The sequence below is a fragment of the Mastigoproctus giganteus genome, chromosome 13 (assembly GCF_048544385.1).
Source record: "Mastigoproctus giganteus isolate SK-2022 chromosome 13, ASM4854438v1, whole genome shotgun sequence".
Taxonomy (NCBI): domain Eukaryota; kingdom Metazoa; phylum Arthropoda; class Arachnida; order Uropygi; family Thelyphonidae; genus Mastigoproctus; species Mastigoproctus giganteus.
In genome coordinates, this window is record NC_143587.1 from 111,360,600 (window position 1) to 111,381,676 (window position 21,077).

At 37.9% G+C, this 21,077-nt stretch overlaps 1 protein-coding gene across 1 annotated transcript in view; it reads left to right on the forward strand.

Moving 5' to 3' along the window:
- Positions 1 to 21,077, forward strand: part of LOC150076361 (protein arginine N-methyltransferase 3-like) — a 240,780-nt gene that overhangs the window by 56,118 nt on the left and 163,585 nt on the right. Inside the window, exon 4 of the mRNA XM_090387332.1 lies at positions 1,789 to 1,945. Coding sequence (XP_090243458.1) covers positions 1,789 to 1,945 — 157 coding nt within the window. The remainder of the gene's footprint in view (positions 1 to 1,788; positions 1,946 to 21,077) is intronic.

A 21,077-nucleotide genomic window follows, 5' to 3' on the forward strand; every position in this document is an offset into this window, starting at 1 on the left:
TGCACCACATTGAAAAATATATTGTTATTTACTGTAACAGTGGTTATTCCATGTGTGTTGTAAAACGATCATTATTCTGAAACTTTTCATTAATGGTTTTGTTGCATTTAATTACTGAAACTGAATATAACAAAATTGTAATTAATTAATAATGATGTAATGTTAATAAATGCAATAAATATTGTTGCATATTTGCCTATTTTTAGTGCATATCTGAAGTCTACTTATAATAATTTTCCCGAATTTATTTCTTCTTGATAAATAGCCAAAGGAAAAAAAAAATTCTTCTGTTCTTAGTTCTGATTTGCACAACCCCCCCCCCCCTTTTTGTAAATTGGTAAATTTAGTGTTTTAATTTGATTATTTTTCTAGTTTTTGAAAACTAGATGACACATGTACACATAATGACTGCAATTTTATATTCCAATTTTAACCATAGTTTAGAGTTGCATTTATGACTGTTTTATAATTAATTTCTTTAATTTGCTGGTGCAAGGTTGGGACAGTAGGATGGTTGGTCAATCTGCACAATGCCATGTTTCATCAGAAATGTCCTCACAACAAGTACAGAATGGATGGGAGCATTATCATGCATCAAGAACCAACTGCCTTTATCTCAAAATTGTGGCCTCACCTGGAAAATGCACTTCAATACTTTTCAAAGCACCTTTTTCAGCAATATCGGCTCTCTCTCCTTCAGGTGCAAATTCTTTGTGAATCGCATTCTGTTTTCTGAAAAACATGGTCAGCATCATCTTGATTCTGGACTTCTACACATGAAACTTTTTGGGCCTTGATGATTTTGAAGTCCACTGCCTGCTCTGATGCTTTATCTCTCGGTCATACTGAAACACCCAATACTCCAGTGAAAATACAGTCGAGTGAATTAGGTTTTTCTTGGCAAGTCTGGATGAAGTCTTCACATGATGACACTCTTCGTTACTTCTACACATCCATGAGGCTGTATGCTACAAATTTTGCACAGACCTTCTTTTTCCCTAAATCTTCATACAGAATTTGACAAATTGTCATCTTATTCATATCCAGTTGAACAGCCATCATTTTAAGCGTCAAATGATTCTCTCTTGCCACAATTTCTGAACTTTTGAAACTCTCTTCATTTCGAAATGTTGACAGATGCCCACTTCTTGGGTCAATGCAAATATTCTCACATCAGTCTTTGAACCACCTATACCATTCAGACATACTGGTAGAACTTAATGTTTCATCACCATAAACAGTTTCAACATTTCATACGTTTCTGTTGCAGATTTTCCCAGTTTAAAGCAAAATTTGATATTTGTTCTTTGTTCTGTTGCTAAATCGTGACACAGAACATTAACACTGCTAACAAAACTGGTTTTTACTTGCAATCTGTTCACCTACTGGACAATCTCTGTACCACCATCTGTTAGAGAACGTTTGAACTACAACATACCACGTAAGTTTATTTTCAGACTCATCGAGCCCAACTGCAACAGCACCATTCCAGGAACTTTATTGTCACACCTTGTATGAGGCGCCTCCATAGCCAGGTGGGAAGGAGCAGCAGTGCGTAGCACACGCTTCTTGATTAGACCGGGGTTCGAGCCCGTCACCACCAAATACGGAGGATGCGGACAGGTCAGGGAATGACCACTGCATATCCCGGAGCAAAATGGCCTTAGTTGCTAATGCTCCTAAAAACCAAATAACAACAAACAAACACCTTGTATGTGTTTAGTTTTTATTCAAATAGCTAATTAACCACATTCGATTGTTGAATATTTCTTTTGTTTTTCTTCCTAGATATTGAAGAATATTTGGCAGAGAAGAAAATTAAGGAACAATTGGAGGAGGAGGAGGTAATTACATTGCCCAAAAGTGTTTTTGAATCTCTCTTACAGAAACTTTCAACTAAAGAGTTGCAGCTGCAGGAAGCATTATCAAATATAGAAGAAATGAGGTAATTAGGTAAAATAACCAGTTAACAGAAATCTTTTTTCCTCTCTATTTTCGCTGTCACATACAGAGGCGGATTTAACGGAGGGCGCACCGGGCGCGCGCCCTGGGCCCCGACTTCTGAAGGGCCCCTCAAAACCCAAAAGCCCCTCAAAACTTTTTTTCTAATTACACCAAGTTTGGTTTCATATGTGCAATTTTAATTACGTACAAGTTTACAATCGGTGGTAAAACCTGATAGTATGTTTATATTCGCTTATTTTCATTATTTCATTACTACGCTTCATACTATACACATACTACGCTCTATACACATACTACACACACAAATGCTACAGGTGCTGCCGCTTTGGTCACACGCCCCACACCTGTAAGCAAACAAAGCCTACCCGTGGCCATTTTTAAAAACCTCCATTTTAGTTAAGTGGATTACTATTAACCACAATCACCTCTCCATCCCCTTTTCTTCAAATGTATCATATAAACTTATCACTTCGAGTGTGCCAGATGGAAGGGCATTCATCTACAAAGAAATTTTCCAGTAACCTGATCAGAGAAGCAGTTGTTTTTGGGTTTCACCAACGTAACAACCGAGGATCGAGACCATCTCGGGTAAAATTAAAAATAAATTGAATAATAAATTGTGAAAAATACTTTGAACAGCTAAGGTTATGAGGCGTCACCATATTGTGCCTCTCAATTAAGTGATTCAATGAATGGTGGATTTCTCTGCTTTGCTGGATAGAAATTATTTAAAAATACTAAATCCAGGAACAGTCAATTTCGAGTCAGAAATCAATGTATTCTACTTTTAAAAATAAGTTTCACAAGTTCGAGATGAAGGCACACTCGTCCGTATGGTTCTTCCACCATCTAAAGGTCTATCCGAGCAATTATTTGTAGGAAAATTCGATATAAATTTGATCAGCACAAACACCCCATAATAAGGATTTTGTGCAAAAGTACGAGGTTAGGAATAACTTCATAGTAACTCCATAATCATATGTGTTCTCCTCCAAACTCTTACTTAAAATTAGACACCATCCTTTCAAGGATTTAGACCAGATGGCCTGTTCCGATATTCCAATAATTAAATTTTAATTTCGTTCTCTGTTCAGTTCCATTTTACAGGCAAAGTCATAATCCGTGTTGACCAGTTTGTTTTTTCTTGAGACTTTTGAGTAGTTATTATTTCAGCTGGGTTGGTTACCAGCCATAAAATTAGACACAATCCTCTTAAAACAGTAATTCTATCAAATTACCAAACCATAGGGGTTCCCTCCAACCGTCCCCATGCTCCTCCAGCTGCCGACAGCTTCCAACTTCCGGATAATCCTCTTAGAACAGCCATTTACTTCTATCAAGTTCCTTAACCGTGGGGCCGTTTACACTCTATCAAGTTCCCTAACCTTATTGACCCCATGTCCCTCCATCTGAGGACTGCTTCAAAATTAGCAGTCCCCTTCGGAGAAACCAATTATTTCTATCAAGATCCCTAACCGATAAGCCTTGCCCGCCTCCTACCCCATGCTCCTCCAGCTGCGGACTACTTAAGAAGTTGCAAACAGTCGTTGGCCATTTCTGTAAAGCTCCCTAAACTCGGCCATTAAAAAGGATTTCGACTAAGCTGAGTTCTGGTTGAAAAAAAAAAGGACAGTCTACTACCTCTTTCCAGATCAACCATCCGCTCAGACAGTCTTTCTTCCATTCCAATGGTCCTTCAAGCTAGAATACTCCACAGCTGGTACCAAACTGGAACAAGTCGTTTCAATTTGGAACAAGCTTTTTAGTTCGTTAGTCCTTTATATAGCAGTTCAACAATACAAATTGTTCAATTCGTAATATTAGGGTACCGGAAATAAGTTTGCAACAGTTAAGCATTATTGCGTTTATTGTGAATCTGTTGCGATGCCCAGTTCATTATTCGTACATTAGATCTGACTCCTCTTCATGCTGAGACCTGCAGTTCAAAGAAGGTAATTGCTTTTTTCATTAGAGAAAACATTCTTCGTTCCTGTTAGTTACTAGCTAATAATTATTATTACTAACATACTAATAATAATAATTTAATATTAAAAGGATATCTCTTCGCCATTTGGTACAGTTCCTCCTTTCAAAAACTAAAGCGTTATTCTGCGAATGGGAAACACGGTACAAACTTGCAACCTCACCCGTGTGATAAAGGTCCCACCTGTAATCCAATCCTCCCATATTCAGCAAAACATATCCCTGTCAACGAGTCTAAATGCCTCACAAATCCCAGTTTCACGAATCATCAGATAGTAAAATCTAAAAGAGCCACATCAATGGGTCCTGTTGACCGCACAGTTGGTCCTGCTCTTCTAGTAAGATCTTCGCTGTAGTAAGATGGTGGAGCTCAGTCTTTTTTGGAAAATCATCAACTCCCCTTCAATTAGGACATTAAGATGATACCCTCTATCACCTGGAAGTGTGTTAAGATTCATATCGTGTATCTTATTCGCGGAATAACGGTTTAGTTTTGTAAAGGAGTTTGTCTTTTTTAAACTGAAACATTTATCTTTTCGTCGTATGAAAGATTATTTAAATGATATGCGTGCGCGAAGCAAGAAGCAAAAGCATCTTTAGCATTGTCACATGCTCCTTGAAAGGGCTGCCATTAGTTTATACAACATGCAGGTATTTTGAAGTAAGACAAACACGAAAATTTCATTTAACACTTATTTTAAAAAGTAACACTTTTATTTAAGAATATTCTTTAACAAAACTTCTGTACAGTATTTTGGAAAGACTTGTAAATATACATGAAGACGAGCAAAGTAAATGGAAAACATTTACATAAACTTAAAAATCACGTTCATAAAAACAGTAAAAACGTAACATTCTTCATAAACAGAACACATAAACATGAAATTAGTATGATAATCTCAAAATAAAATTAAACGTACATATATAAGGTAAGATGGTGTAAAAGTGCATTCGACAAACCATATGTTCTTGCACAATTAGATGAAATACCGTATTTTTCCGATTATAGGCACACTTTTATAGAAACGTTACCTCTAATATAATTCTGTTTCGCAATTCAAAGCCAATCTTGTGATAGTAAGGAATTGGCATAGACATTGGAGACTTGGTTAAGCAACCTGAACTCATTCATAGTGCAGCAGGGTCCGAAAGAAGGATCTTCGCTTCCCATCGCCTATTTACAGCGCATTTTCCATGCCGGTGTTATCGCTTACCCACTTCAGGTAGCAGGTGACTCTAGTATACACTCCGGGAAACGTGGGCCCTCCACATCTGTAACCAAAGGACACGATTCCGACCAAAGTCCATCCAGAGCCACGGCGATTAATGAACAGCGGTCCACTGGAATCTCCCTGTGAACAGAAATATGTAAACATTTTTATTTATTATAATTAAAAAGTAATTTAAATTAAATTAATTATTTTTAATTATAATTAAAATAAGTTCCAATACGAAACAACTTTTAAATATTAAAATACTTTTTAAATATTTTACTAATTATCAAATGAAATTTTAATTTAATTATTTTTAATAATTTAAAAGTTAGTTAAAATAAAATTAGTTTAGAATACAATTTACGAAAAAAAAAATCTTTTTACTGAATCGGGGGCTCTCAACAGCCCTCGAAGTGTGTCAACTCCAAGGCAACTTCCCTCCATCAACTCCGAATTTTGATGCTTCACTGAAAATCTACTTTTATCATTCTTAGTTAGTTTTCTTACCTGACAAGCGTCTCTATCTCCCTCCTTCAGCCCCGCACATAAAAAGTCCTCTATCAGTCCACGTGGGAGAGGCGGATTTAACGCCGGGCGCCCTGGGCCGCGACTTCTGAAGGGCCCCACAAAACCCCACACTTTACACTTTTTTCTAATGACACCAAGTTTGGTTTCATATGTGCAATTTTAATTACGTACAAGTTTACAATCGGCGGTAAAACCTGATAGTATGTTTATATTCGCTTATTTTCATTATTTCATTACTACGCTGCATACTATACACATACAACGCTGCATAGGCTCATCGGAGCAATAGAATCGTATTTGCTCCTTTGTACTTACAAAGATTTTCCTGCAGTGCAGACTATATCGTATATTGTTGAAATTAAATTAAGATAAAATTAATTCCTGTTGTTACATCAGCGCCTGGATTTTCGTAGTTTATGAATAATTTTTGAATTTTAATTAATCATTAATTTATTGCGCTATAACGAAAAATCTCTTCTCTAGTATTCTAATCATTCAGACTATTAAATTTTATATTTTTCTTTTCATTGGTAGGCTACCAATGGTAGCAAAAAAAATATGAAACAACATCTATCAGGGGTTGAAAAAAGACAAATTAAAAAAAGACGCGAGTATAATATAATACATATATTATGTTCAAATTTTATTGGAAATAAAACATTAATAGTACATAATATTTTTTATTTATTTAAAAAATTGGTTAGCATGTATTTTTATTTTCCCTCTCTCTCTCTTTTTTTTTAAGGGGCCCAATATTTTCTTCTGCGCCCGGGGCCTCAACCGACCTTAATCCGCTTCTGGTCACATTTGCAGTGTTGGAAAAAAAGTAACACTGAAGTGGTAGAACAGGAATAGAGAGGATATTTAGTAGAGTAATGATAGCCAAGGAGTTAAGGAATACATGATAAAAGTTGCAGACGTGTGTGTGTGTGTGTGTGTGTGTGTGTGTGTGTGTGTGTGTGTGTGTGTGTGTGTGTGTGTGTGTGTGTGTGTGTAAAAACTCCACTGACACCAGGTCAGTGGAGTTTACAATAAATTATCATACAAAACAATTAATTTTATTTAGCAGTCACGGGCTTGAACCCCTGTCCGCTCAAAGAGCACGTGCTACTGCACTCCTACTCTGATCACTCGGCTATGTCAGGCACTGTGCATGAGGATATTCAGATACACGAACCAGTTACTTGTATTAACCACATTTCACACAAACACATTCACCCCTTTCTCTTTTTTCCTATTAAAAATTATAAAACAGACCATTTTTATATTGTTTTCATTTCAAGACATAGCACAAAACAATGGTGCTATGTCTTGACAAATGAAATGTCAAGACATAGCACCATTGACATAGCACCATGTCTTGACATGGCACCATGTGACCAAACAATATTCATTATTTAATTAAGTAAAAAAAATTACTTTAGTAATAAGTAATTTGATAATAATAGTAACTGATAAGTAATATTAGTAATTGATAATAATAATTTGGAAATGATATGTGTTTTGGTAATAAATAGTTTCATAATAAGAAAAAAGTGCTAGCTTTGGGGGATATGCAGGATAATTGATTAACTAGAGCTGCAGGCAGAGGTGAAAATGATTCTTACAGTTCTTGAGTTGCCACATGCAGGAGCCTGGAAAGCAAGGTGTTGGAGATTTCAAGCCCTGCCATGAGTCATCATGGAACAAGTAAATACATGGGATGTGTTAGTGTATCTAAGAATAAGAATATATGCATGTATACTTGCATACACTAATGAGAGAGAGGCATTGTAAATAAATAAATACTTGAAGTACTGATTAAGTCACCAAATGCAAACATTGTAGGAATAGTGGAGACATGGTGTCACTCAGACATAAGCGATGCTGAATTTGAATATGGGAAGAACAGAAAGAACAGGAAGGGTGGAGTGGTTATGCTCTTAGTTAAGAAGCATATTAAATCTAAGGAAGTGCATTCAGTCAATATGGGTGACCAGTGCAATGTTGAGTCATTTTGGTGTGATATAAGCACTGGGAAAACAAAATTGAGAGTAGGAGCGTGTTATATATCCAATGACTGTGATGAGTGTACCAAACAGCTATACAGGGAAATAAAGTGGGCCAGCAAATTAGAATATCTTATAATGGGGGATTTCGACTTTCCTGTTGACTGGAATTTGTGGATTGGTCACTCACACACACACACACATTAGCAAGACATTTGTGGATTTCTTGGATGACTGTTTTATACAGCAGAAAGTTGGAGAGGCAACAAGAGGAAGCAATACTATTGATCTGGTTATCAGCAGTGATTCTTCATGCATTAGGAATCTGCAGGTAAAAGACCCACTGGGTGACAGTGATCACAGTTTACTAATGTGGAATTCAATTAAAGAGAACTACTGCCAAGGGTAAAGGGAAAGGCTTTTGCTTTTGTAAGGGTGATTACAGAAGTCTCAGACAGTTTTTTATATTATGTGCAGTGGGATCGACTGATAATGTTACCAACAGCAAATTCTAAATGGGAAGTATACAGGCAAGTGATTGAAGAAGCTACTAGGCTTTTCATACCAACAAAGAAATACTGTTCAAGGCTTAGATATAAATGGATGTCATATGAACTATTGAGACATGTGGCAGAGAAGAAAAGCACATGGGATGAATATAAATTATCAGGTGATACAGAAGCTTATGGTAGATATAAATTAGTCATCTGAAATCAAGTCACAAGGAGGTAAGGCAAGCTAAGACATTACCAGAAATCTTTTGCAAAGTATGCAAAGGAAAACAGCAAAGACTTCTAAACTTATATTAACAGTAGAAGGAAAGGGTTGAATCACATAAGGTGACTTGATCTTTATGAATTAACTGTTGATATGACCCTACTCAGGTTGTAGACAAATTGAATAGGTATTTTGCATTTCATATGAGAAATTCTTTGGGAAGAGGATGCCAGAAGTTTATCAAATTCTAATGAGGAGCTAAATGACTTTTTTGATAACTGAAAGGAACGTAGAGGAGAAATTGTTCAGGATGGACATAAAAAAGGCACCTAGGATCTATCCAAATATATTAAGGGAGGCAACAAAGGAGGTAGGCATACCCTTAGCCATATGAGAGCATCCTTGGATTCAGGAGAGAGATCCCTATGGACTGGAGAAGTGTGAATATATCCCCAATTGATAAGGGGGGGGGGAATCAAAAGGGGGTGGAGAGGTATGACATTAAGTGTAAGTTGCTACAATGGATAAAGGGATGGTTGAGTGGGACACAACAGAGAGTGGTAATCAATGGACACTGCTCTTCATGGACAAATGTTATTAGTAGAGTTCCCCAGGGTTCGGTGTTGGGCCCATTGTTGTTTTGTATATTTATCAATGATATTGATGAAGGTATATCAGGTTTAATGTCCAAGTTTGCAGATGATACAAAGGTTGGCAGGGTTGTTAATAACAGCAAAGACAGTATGCTACTCCAACTGGATCTAGATAAGTTGGGCAAATGGGCTGAGAAGTGGCAACTGAAGTTTAACATTGACAAATGCAAAGTACTGCATATGGGTAGCAATAACACAAGAGAAACGCACCCACTGTGTAGTACTACACTCAGGGAAGTGGAAAGTAAAAAAGACCTGGGGGTAATCATGTAGTCAAATATGAAGTTTGCTGAGCAGTGCAGATGGGCTGCCAGGGCAAGTCATGGAGTCTTGTCGATGATATATAGGAATTTTTCTAGCAGGGACAGGGAGGTGATTATCCCGTTATACAAGGAAATGGTCAGGCCACACCTAGAGTACTGTGTACAGGTCTGGAGACCTCATTTTAGGAAGAATGTAGAGTTGCTAGAACAAGTACAAAGAAGGGCAACAAGATTGGCGAGTGGAACAAAGGGGTGCTCTTACCAAGAAAGGCTTAAGCTCTGCAAATTGCAGTGCCTGGAGAGTAGGCACCTGCGAGGTGATCTGATTGAGGTGTATAAGGTCTTGAATGGGTTGAGCAAGCTGAATGCTGATGGGATTCTTCCTCCTGCTCAGATTAAGAACCTGAGGGGGCACAGTTTCAAATTGAGGAAAGACAGTTGTAGAATAGATGTGTGGAAATTTGCATTTAGCCAGTGGGTAGTTGATTGGTGGAACAGACTTGCATCTTTTGTTCTGGAAGTTGGTAGCCTAAATAAATTTAAGACTGAGCTGGACAGGCATTTGGAATAAATGGAGGGGTGAAATGGGAGGGTTTTAGTTTTTTTTTTTTTTTTTTTTTGGCTGATGCTACATAAGCTTTCTTTCTTGCATCATGTGCAAGAAACCTATGCAAAAACCTATGCACATCGTGTGCAAAAAAACCTATGCACAAAAACTAATGCTAATTTAGGTTTTTGCATCCTAATAATTTATATGCCTGTGTACTTTTTTTCTCAGTATACCTATTTTTATGGCATTTATCGTAAAATTTGTAAGAGCACCCTTTTGTTCCCTTCACCAATCTGGTTGCCCTTCTCTGCACCCATTCTACAAGATCTACATCCTTCCTAAAATAAGGTCTCCAGACCAGACCTGTATGCAGTACTCAAGTTGTGGCCTGACCATTGCTTTATACAAAGGGATAATCACTACCTTATCCCTGCTAGCAAAAGTCTTGTATATCATTGACAAGATCTCATGAGTTGCTCTGCTCAAAAAACTTCATATCTGACTGCACAATTATCTCCCAGGTCTTTTTCCTTCTCCACTACCCTGAGTGTAGTACCACACAGTTGGCATGTTACTCTGGGGTTACTTCTACCTATATGCAGTACTTTGTATTTGTCAATGTTAAATTTCAGTTGCCACTACTCATCCCATCTACCCAATGTTTCTAGATCCTGTTGCAGCAGCATACTGTCATTACTGTCATTATAAACCCTACCAAACTTTGTATCATCTGCAAATTTGGACATTAAGCCTGACATAGCTTCATCAATATCATTGATAAATATATAAAACAACAATGGGCCCAACACCAAACCCTGCTGGATTCCACTAATAACATTAGTCCACGATGAGCAGTGCCCATTGATAACCACTCTCTGTCTTCTTCCACTTAACTATCCTTTTAGCCATAGCAGTATCTTGCCCATACCGCCACATTGCTGGCGCCTCCGTAGCCATGTGGGCAGAAGCAGCAGTGGTCTAATCAAGAAGCGTGTGCTATGCACTGCCCAGGTGGGCAGGAGCAGCAGTGCGTAGCACACGCTTCTTGATTAGACCGGGGTTCAAGCCCGTAACCACCAAATACGGAGGATTTAGAAAGGTCGGGGAATGACCACCGCATATCCCCAGAGCAATATGGCCTTAGTTGCTAATGCTCCTAAAAACCAAATAACAACAACAGCCACATTGCTCCAGTTTCGTACAAAAAGTCCTTTATGTGCAACAGTATCAAAATCCTTCCTGAAATCTAAGTATACAATGAGAAAATTATTATTTGCATATAGTATCTGCCCCTTGACAAATCCATGCTGTGATTGCAGTATAGTTGCATTCCTGTCCAAATGGTGCCCTGCACTACTTCTTTAACCAACGATTCCATTATTTTCACCTTTTGATCCCCCCTTTTTAATTGGCGATATATTTGCACTTCTCCAGTCCATAGGTACCTCTCTTGAAACCAAGGATGCACTCATAATAATGGCTAATGATTTGTCTACCTCCTTTGTTGCCTCCCTTAATATAATTGCATAGACCCAAGGTGCCTTTTTTTATGTCCATCCTCAACAGTGTCTCCTTCACCTTCCTTTCAGTTATCACAAAGTCATTTAGCTCCTCATTAGAGTTTGATAAACTTCTGGCATCCCTTTCCATAAAGAATTCCTCATGTGTGAATGTAGATTCAAAATACCTATTCAATTTGTCTGCAACCTGAGCAGGGTCATCAACAGTTAACCCATAGACATCAAGTGACCCAATATGATTCAACCCCATTCATTCTATTGTTAATATAAGTATAGAAGTCTTTGCTGTTTTTCTTGGCATTCTTTACCAGAGACTTCTCATAATCTGTCATAGCTTGCCTAGCCTCCTTTATGGCTTGAATTACAGACTAATTTATATCTACCATAGGTTTCTGTATGACCTGATAATTTATATGTATCCTATGAACTTTTCTTCTCTGCCACATGTCTCAGTAGTTCATCTGTCATCCATTTAGTTTTAAGCCTTGAAGAGTATTTCTCTGTTGGTATGAAAAGTCTAGTAGCTTCTTTGATTACTTCCATTTATAATTTGCTGTTGGTAACATCATCAGTTGGTCCCACTACACAGAATTTAAAAACTGTCTGAGACCACTGTAGTCACCCTTACGAAAACAAAAGCCTTTCCCCTTTACCTTGATAGTTATGTCTTTAATTAAATTCCACATTAGTATACTGTGATCGCTTCCACCCAGTGGGTCTTTTATCTGCAAATTCTTAATGCATGAGGAATCACTGCTGATAACCAGATCAGCAGTATTGCTTTCTCTTGTTGCCTCTCCAACATGCTGTTGTAGAAAACAGTTGTCGAAGAAATCCACAAAAGTCTTGCTAGTGTGTGAGCGATCAACCCACAAATTTCAATCAACATCTGGAAAGTTAAAATCCCCCATTATGAAACTTTCTAGTTTGCTGGCCCACTCTATTTCCCTGTATAGCTGCTTGGTGTACTCATCACAGTCATTAGGTATATAACAATTTTGTTTTCCCAGTGCTTATATCACACCAGAATAACTCGACAATGCACTAGTCACCCCGTTGACTGAATGCACTTCCTTAGATTTAATATGCTTCTTAACTAAGAGTCTCTCCTATTAACAAGCACAGACCATGCTAAAAACAGTTCTACCCCCATGAGCCTTGCATAATCTCTCCAATCTCTCCTTGAATAAATTCAATCCTAACTCATGACTTGTTTTTTTTGCCAACATTGCCCTGTACTTGTTAAATAATTTCTTAGATCTCTTGCTCTTAATAACATTAGTGCCAACAATATCACCTTTTGTGCTCTTATGATATCTGCTCTACAACATCATATACTTTTGCCCCTGGTAGACATACCTGGTCCAATCCACCTATCCATCTTGCAAAACCTATTTCCCGTTTCCCTGACAATAAAGTCACCAGCAATAACTAGCTCTTTGACTGCTGTAACTGCGATATCCTGTTACAAAGAACTGTACAATGGGAAGTCAGTAAGTATTTACCCTCACCTAGATATATTTAAGTTAGGGATTAAATATTATGTATATATACGAGGTGTGGGAATAAAGTTCCCGTACTGGTGCAATAAAATTAACACAAAGTGAAGGAGTTAAGAACGGTTTTATTTTTATTTAAAATAATCACACCTGATTGACTGCACTTATTATACCGTTCGAAAAGTTTCTGAAAAGAATCAACCAATGCATCCAAAGAGATGATGTTCAGTTCAGCAGTTAAGTTTTTCTTTGCACCCTTAACATCCTAAAATCTCTCTTCCTTGAGAGCAGTTTTCACCTTGGGAAAGAGAAAGAAGTTGGCTGGTGATAGATCCAAAGAGTAGGATGGATAGTTGATTTGTACATTGCCATGTTCCATAAGAAATGTCTTCACAACAAGTGCAGAATGGGCAGGAGATTGTCATGCAAGAAGAATCAGCTGCCTTTTTTCTCAAAATTGTGGTTTAACCCTGGACTGTGCTTCGATAGTGTTTGAAGTACCTGTATATAGAATGCAGCATTGACTCTCTTCCCTTCAGATACAAATTCCTTGTGAATCGCACCCTGTTTGTTGAAAAATGTGATCGGCATCGTCTTGATCCTGGATTTCTCTAAACAAAACGTTTTGAGTGTTGGTGATGATTTTGAAGCCCACTGCATGCTCTGACACTTTTTCTCCGGGTTGTACTGAAACATCTAACACTCATTTACAGTGACAATACAGTCAAAATTAGGATTGTCTTAACAAGTGCTTGATGAAGTCTTCACATTATGGCACTCTTTGTGCTCATCCATGAGGCTGTGTGGCACAAATTTTGCATAGACCTTCCTTTTCTCTAAATCTTCATGCAGAATTTGATGAATCATCTCCTTATTCATATCCAACTCCTCAGCCATCATTCTGGGGTCAAACAACAATCTCTTTCAACAATTTTCCAAACTTTTGCAACTCCTCATTTCAAGAGGTTGACAGACATCTACTTCTCAGGTCACCATGAACATCCTCACATCCATCTTTGAAGCTGCTTATCCCATTCAAGCATGTTGATACGACTTATGTTTCATCACCATAAAACATTACCATAAGGTGATGAAACATTACCTTATGGTTTTAACATTTTATACATTTCTGTTGCACATATTCCCTGTTTAAAGTAAAATTTGATATTCATTCTTGCTCTCTTGCAAAATTTTGACATGGAACGTTAATGCTACTAAAAAACTGGTTGTTACTTGCACTCTGTCAGCCTACTAGACAACCTCTGTACTACCATCTGTTAGAGGAAATTTGAACTACAACTTATACTATTTCCATTTATTTTCAACCTTATTGAACATGACTACAAAATCATTCTGGAAAATTTATATATTATATTTATTAGTTTTTCTAGATTAGTCACTTACTGAATTTGAGCTATGAATACAATGATAGGTTGTATGCTAATGAAGGTTGAGATCTGATCTGTTGTAAAATTTCTTAATTTGCAAGGCAAAGACGCAAATGAAATCTATTAGGAGGTGAAAGCTATATCAGACTAAAAAATTGGAAAGGATAGTTCTAGTGGGTGAAGCAGTGTGCTGAATGACCAATGTTGTAACTAAAGTAGAACAGCTCGTTCCTGAAGATAGAATGTGACTATAAAGGGTCTGTTATCCATGGGTCTGTTTGCACCATATTGCATGATTTGCTGCACATGTCTAAAGTAGCAGCCCAATGTCTTTCAAGATTAACACCTCAAAAGCAACAGGAAAGTGTGTTCACCACAATCAATTGTTGAAGCTTAGTAGAGAGAATGTTGATGATTTTTTGACAAAACTGTTGGCTGAAATTGTCAACTTCTCCAACCGTAAAAAATCCAATATACTGGCAACGCGGTCATGTTGTCAATCTTCTGGTACTCTAAAAGTATCGTCTTACAGATTACCTCCCAAAAGGCAACAGCATCACTGGGAAGTACTAAAGAGAGGCTGTCAAGTTGATGACACATGAGGAGCTATCCAAAGATGTCTGCCTCTTAGCTGACGTTCCTGCTGTTCACAAGGCTGCTCTAGCAGTGGACTTTGCTGTTGGGCTTGGATTTGAAAATCTGCAGCACCCAACTAATTCTCCTAACCTTTCACCATGACACTTCTTCCTCCCTTTTCACTAAAATGAAAAAAACATTATGAGCTGCAGATTTCAGACTGATGAGGTGATAGTTAATGAAGTAGAAGCTCACTTTTCTGCTCAAAGTCAGTTCTATTCAAAAGATCTGAAAGGGCTTATCCACAGATAGAGAAGGAAGGAATTTACAGCCATGTTTCAGATCACTAACTCAACTATTTCTATCTTAGGGTAAATACTTGTTGATCACCCCTCTTACAGAGAGAAAGAAAAGCAAATGAAACAACTGAAAATCAATTCTTTCTTCTTTAAGAAAAACGTGGCCTAAATATGTGAGTTCTTGCAGAAATAAACTTTTTTTTTATTTTTTTTTTATTTATAACTTATATTACAAAAAAGGTGATAAAAATAGTTGGTGACTCAAGATCACAAATTATGTGGGAGAGGGCAGGACATGCACAAAGTAAGGAGGGTGTTGATCCACCAATTATTTTTCTATTTAGTAATATTTTTATATTTGATTAAAAGGTGATAAATTTGGTCCTAAAGAAAATCTGTGCTTTCCAGGAACATAAATAAAATAATTTTTTGCTTCGAAATATATCTTTTATGCAATACATAGCATATGATCAACCTCCATAACACATGGAGGTTGATCAGACATTGTTTGTCATTTTCTTTGTTCAATGTTGTTCTAGGAACGTAACTACAGTAAAAAATGAGGACTTCCTGTATTTATATATTGTGATGTTTGCATTCCAGTAAACTGGAAAATTCCATAAAATGCCATCTTCTGGCACCTGAATCTAGCAAGATTACCAGATCTTGAATGCCTCAAGTTTCTGAAAAAAAACTGCTACGGTAAAATCTCGTTAATCCAAACTCGTTTTATACAAAGTACACGTTTATATGAAGCACATACCATTCCCCTGCGAAAGGATAGGCTTTTCTATGTAAATATGTTCGTTTATTGCAAATTTCTTTTCACCCTGTGAGAAATAAATATTGTCATTTTGAATGTTTAATACAAATCTTGACAGAGCTGTCCAATTATTGCCCCTATTATTGCCTATGGCCATCCGACTCCCTACTTTCTGAAGGATGGCACTGACTTGTTCGAAATTAGTTTTGTGTAAACAAAAGCAGTTTATGGTAGCTACAACATCAAGTGCATTCTGAGAAACATCTTTCTGTAGGGTAAGTTGTTAAATAGACAAAAGAATAAAAAGTTTTTCTAAGTTGTTTACATGCACTCCCTCACTCTCGGGAATAAATTCAGTTGCAATTGTTTTTTGTACCATTTTATCTGAGCTGATGTCTTTTTTGGAACTCATGTCTTTAAATTAATTTAAAATTTGTTTATATTAAATCTTATCTAGCAGTATTATGGCGACAAAACTTAAACGGACTGAATTACGCCTGGAAATTAAACTAAAAATTATACAAGAGGCTGAAAGGATGGAAAGAAGCAAAATGGACATTGCAAAGGAATACAACATCCATTTACCTAATTTATCTACAATACTGAAAAGCCGAAAAGACTTGAAGTGTGTGACACTGGAGCAGCGATGAAAAATAGGAAACAAATTCGTGGTGCAAAATGCAAGGAGCTTGAAACAAAACTTTTCGAGTAATACCAACAAATGCGTGCATCTAATTTGCCAATATCAGATCTGATTTTGCAAGAAAACGCAAATTATCTAGCTCAGCAACATGGAATTAGCGACTTCAAATGAAGCAGTGGCTGGCTCCAAAGATTTGAAGACAGGAATAACTTGGTTTCACGAAATGTTTGCGGTGAGTCTGGATTAGTTGACAAAGAAAAGGCTACAGACTGGTTGTGTTCTGTACGATCCATTCTTGAAAAATATGAGGCAAAGGATATTTTTAATCTTGATGAGACAGGTTTATTTTATAATTTGCTGCCAAATAAAAAACATTTGCTGTTCGAGAAGAGATTTTAATGAGATTTAAAATGGGGGATTTTAATTTCCCAGATATTGACTGGAATTTGGGGGCTGGTCACTCACACAGTAGCAAGGCTTTTGTGGATTTATTGGATGATTGTTTTCTACATCAGCATGTTCGGGAGGCAACTAGAGGGAGTAATACTCTTGATTTGATTATCAGTAGTGATTCTTCATGCATTAAGAATCTGCAGATAAATGAACCACTTGGTGGCAGTGATCACAGTGTGCTGAAGTGGGAGTTACTCAAAGAGGTAACTACCATTAGGGGTAAAGGGAAGGGGTATTGCTTTCGTAAAGGCGACTACAATGGACTGAGACAGTATTTAAATTCTATACAGTGGGATCAACTGATGATATTGCCAACAGCAAATTCAAAATGGGAAGCATTCAAAGAACTTATCGTGGAAGCTACTAGGCTTTACATACCAACTAAGAAATATTGTTCAAGGTTTAGGCCTAAATGGTTGTCAGATGAACTAATGAGGCATATGGCAGAGAAGAAAAATGCATGGGATACATACAAATTAACACGTGACACGGACGCCTATGATAGATACAAGTTGATCTGTAACCAAGTTACAAAGGAGGTTAGGCAGGCGAAGGCAGATTACGAGAGATCCTTGGCAAGGGATGCGAAGAAAAACAGCAAAGAGTTCTTTACTTATGTAAACTCTAGAAGGAAGGGGATGAATCAGATTGGTCCACTTGAGATCGATGGGTCAACTGTTGATGACCCTGCTCGGGTAGCTAACAAACTAAATGAATATTTTGCATCGACATTCACACATGAGGAGTTATTCAGCGAGGGGAAAGCCAGAGGTGTATTCAACTCTAGCAGTAAGCTAGAGAATCTTGTAATAACTGAGAGCAAAGTGGAGGAGAAATTGTTGAAGATAAACACAAGAAAGGCACCTGGGGTGGATGGGATCTATCCAGTTATATTAAAGGAGGCAGCAAAGGAGGTAAGCAAACCCTTAGCCATAATTATGAGAGCTTCCTTGGACTCAGGGGAGGTACCCATTGACTGGAGATGTGCAAATGTGACCCCAATTCACAAAGCGGGATCAAAGGCTGACACAAGTAATTATAGACCTGTGAGTTTAACTTCTGTTCCCGGAAAATTAATGGAGGCACTGGTGAAAGAAGCACTGCAGGATCATCTAGACAAGACTTCAGTTATAGCTAGGACACAGCATGGTTTTGTTAAGGGGAAGTCTTGCCTGACCAATTTGATTGGATACTATGATGCAGTCACAAAAGAACTGGATGCAGGGAATAACTTTGATATTATATACTTGGATCTTAGAAAGGCTTTTGATACTGTTGCACATGGAAGACTGCTGCACAAATTGGAGCAGTGTGGCATTGGAGGCAAGTTGCTGCTATGGATAAAGGGGTGGTTTAGGGGGAGAAGACAGAGAGTGGTAATCAATGGACACTGCTCATCGTGGACTAATGTTATTAGTGGAGTCCCTCAGGGTTCAGTATTGGGGCCTTTATTGTTTTCTGTATTTATAAATGATATTGATGATGGTATATCAGGCTTAATGTCCAAGTTTGCAGACGATACGAAGGTTGGCAGGGTTGTCAAGGACACTACTGACACTATGCTGCTGCAACAGGATTTGGAAAGGTTCAGCAGATGGGCTTCGAGGTGGCAAATGAAGTTTAACATTGACAAATGTAAAGTACTACATATGGGAAACAGCAACCCCAGAGCAACGTATCAACTCTGTGGTACTACACTGACAGTGGTAGAGAATGAAAGGGACCTGGGGGTGGTGGTGCAGGCAGATATGAAGTTCTCTGAGCAGTGCAGACGAGCTGCAAGAGTAGCTCATGGTGTATTGTCAATAATATATAGGAATTTTTCTAGCAGGGATAAGGAGGTGATTATTCCCTTGTATAAGGCAATGGTCAGGCCACACCTAGAGTACTGTATACAGGCCTGGAGGCCTCATTTCAGGAAGGATGTAGAGCTGCTGGAACGAGTACAGAGAAGGGCAACTAGATTGGTGAATGGGACAAAGGGGTTCTCTTACGAAGAAAGGCTTAAGTTTTGCAAATTACAGTGTCTGGAAACTAGGCACCAGCGGGGTGATCTGATAGAGGTGTACAAAGCCTTGAATGGTTTGAGCATGCTCAATGCTGATGGGATTCTTCCTCTAGCTCAGAAAAATCACCTGAGAGGGCATAAATTCAAATTGAGGAAAGACAGATGTAGGATAGATGTGCGGAAATTTGCCTTTAGCCAGCGGGTGGTTGGTGGGTGGAACAGACTTCCATCCCTTGTCGTGGAAGTTGATAGCCTAAATAAGTTTAAGGCTCAGCTGGACAGGTATTTCGAACGAACAGAGGGGTGAAGTGGAAGTGGTTATTTTTATTTATTTATGTTACTTTTTTTTTTTTTTTTTTTTGGCTGATGCTGCATAAGCTTGCTTTCTTGCATCAAATGCCTCTACTAATGCTAATGCTAAATGCTAATGCTAAGAGTCTTGTCATGGTGGAAAATGTAGTAAACGAACACTCACTGTTCTGTTATGCTGCAATTCAAATGGCAGTACAAAACTACGCCCATTTGTGATTGGCAAGTTTTCCAAACTAAGATGTTTTAAAGCAGTTAACCAATTTCCCTGTGATTATGAGGACAATAGAAGTGCTTGGCTTACGGTCAAAATTTTTCAGTCTTGGTTATCAAAAGTAGATAGAAGAATGGCTTCAGAAAAAAGGAACATTTTGATGATTCTAGATCGTTGTACAGCACATTCTGTCAAGACACTTTAGTTGACAAATATATGGCTGTTTTTTTATGCCCAAATACCACTAGTTTAATGCAACCACTGGATCAAGGCATTATTTATAACCTCAAGAGAGCATACAGAGCCCGCCTGATAAGGTATTTGATCTGCAACGCAGAAGGAGGGAACAATTTGCAAAAAAATTTGGAATGTCTTGCATGCTATCCGTAGTTGTTATGTTATTGCTTGGGACAGTATTGCATCAAGTGTAATAATCAACTGCTTCAAAAAAGAGTGGCTTTGGAGAGAATATCATCGAAAAACATGGTCCGACAGACGAATTGATAGCAACATTGAGGAACGGAGGAATTTGGAGGAGCATATGAATTTTGTTGGCGAATTTGAAGTTTGTGAAGGTGGATGGTGAAGCTGCTACCACTGCAATGCCAACACCAGAAGAGCTGTTGAGCACCAAACAAAACAATGATGTTTTTGTTACCAGCGACAGCAAAAGAAGCGCGTGCGCACACACACACACACACTGCCATCTAAAAAAGGTTCCTAAAATGCATTGAACATAATAGAAAATATGTTGGCCTGCAGTAATGTTGATAAGGAAACAACTATTGCATCTGATAATGTCCGTGCTGTAGTAAAATGCATGTAGGACAAAAACTGTGCAAACAACATTGGATTCTTTCTTTAAATTAGATTAATTTATGAAAAAGTTAATGGTTTATATGTCTCCTTTTAGAGGGGAACAAGCGTTCTGTGTATTATCAGACACTCAGTCTAAAATTCTGATGGATCCAATATCTTTCTATTTCAGAAGATTTAGGAGAAGTCAAGTTGGCCTGCCTCCCTAAAATCCACTCATGCACACCTCAATGGTAAGCCCTGTTACATCACTTAGGTGGCAACGAACATGTAGAGTAGTTCTCTTCAAGACGCCTGGTCAGGGTAAAGAGGAAAAGACCAAACCTGACAGCACAACAAAACAAATGGCCCTCAGTCCACAGCAGCTTTCACTCCCCCTCTTACGGCAGAAAAAGGACCAGAGTGGAAGCAGAGGGTGCCAAGAATCTCTGGGTACGACCAGGCTGCCATGCACGGAAACTGAAGTTGGCCTGTTAAACGTAAGATCGCTCATCGGTGAAGACAGGATGTTAGAGCTGGAAAAGGAATTAGAAAATGTGAATTGAAATATCATCGGTTTGGCTGAAACAAGAAGAAGAAATTAATCACTTGTAAGTTTATCAAGTGGAAATCTGCTGTACACCAATGGAAACAGTGAAAAGAGCGAAGGTGGAGTTGACTTTCTGGTTCATAAAGATATAAAAAAACAACATTTTGGAATTCAAAAGTACATCACCAAGGGTGTCAAG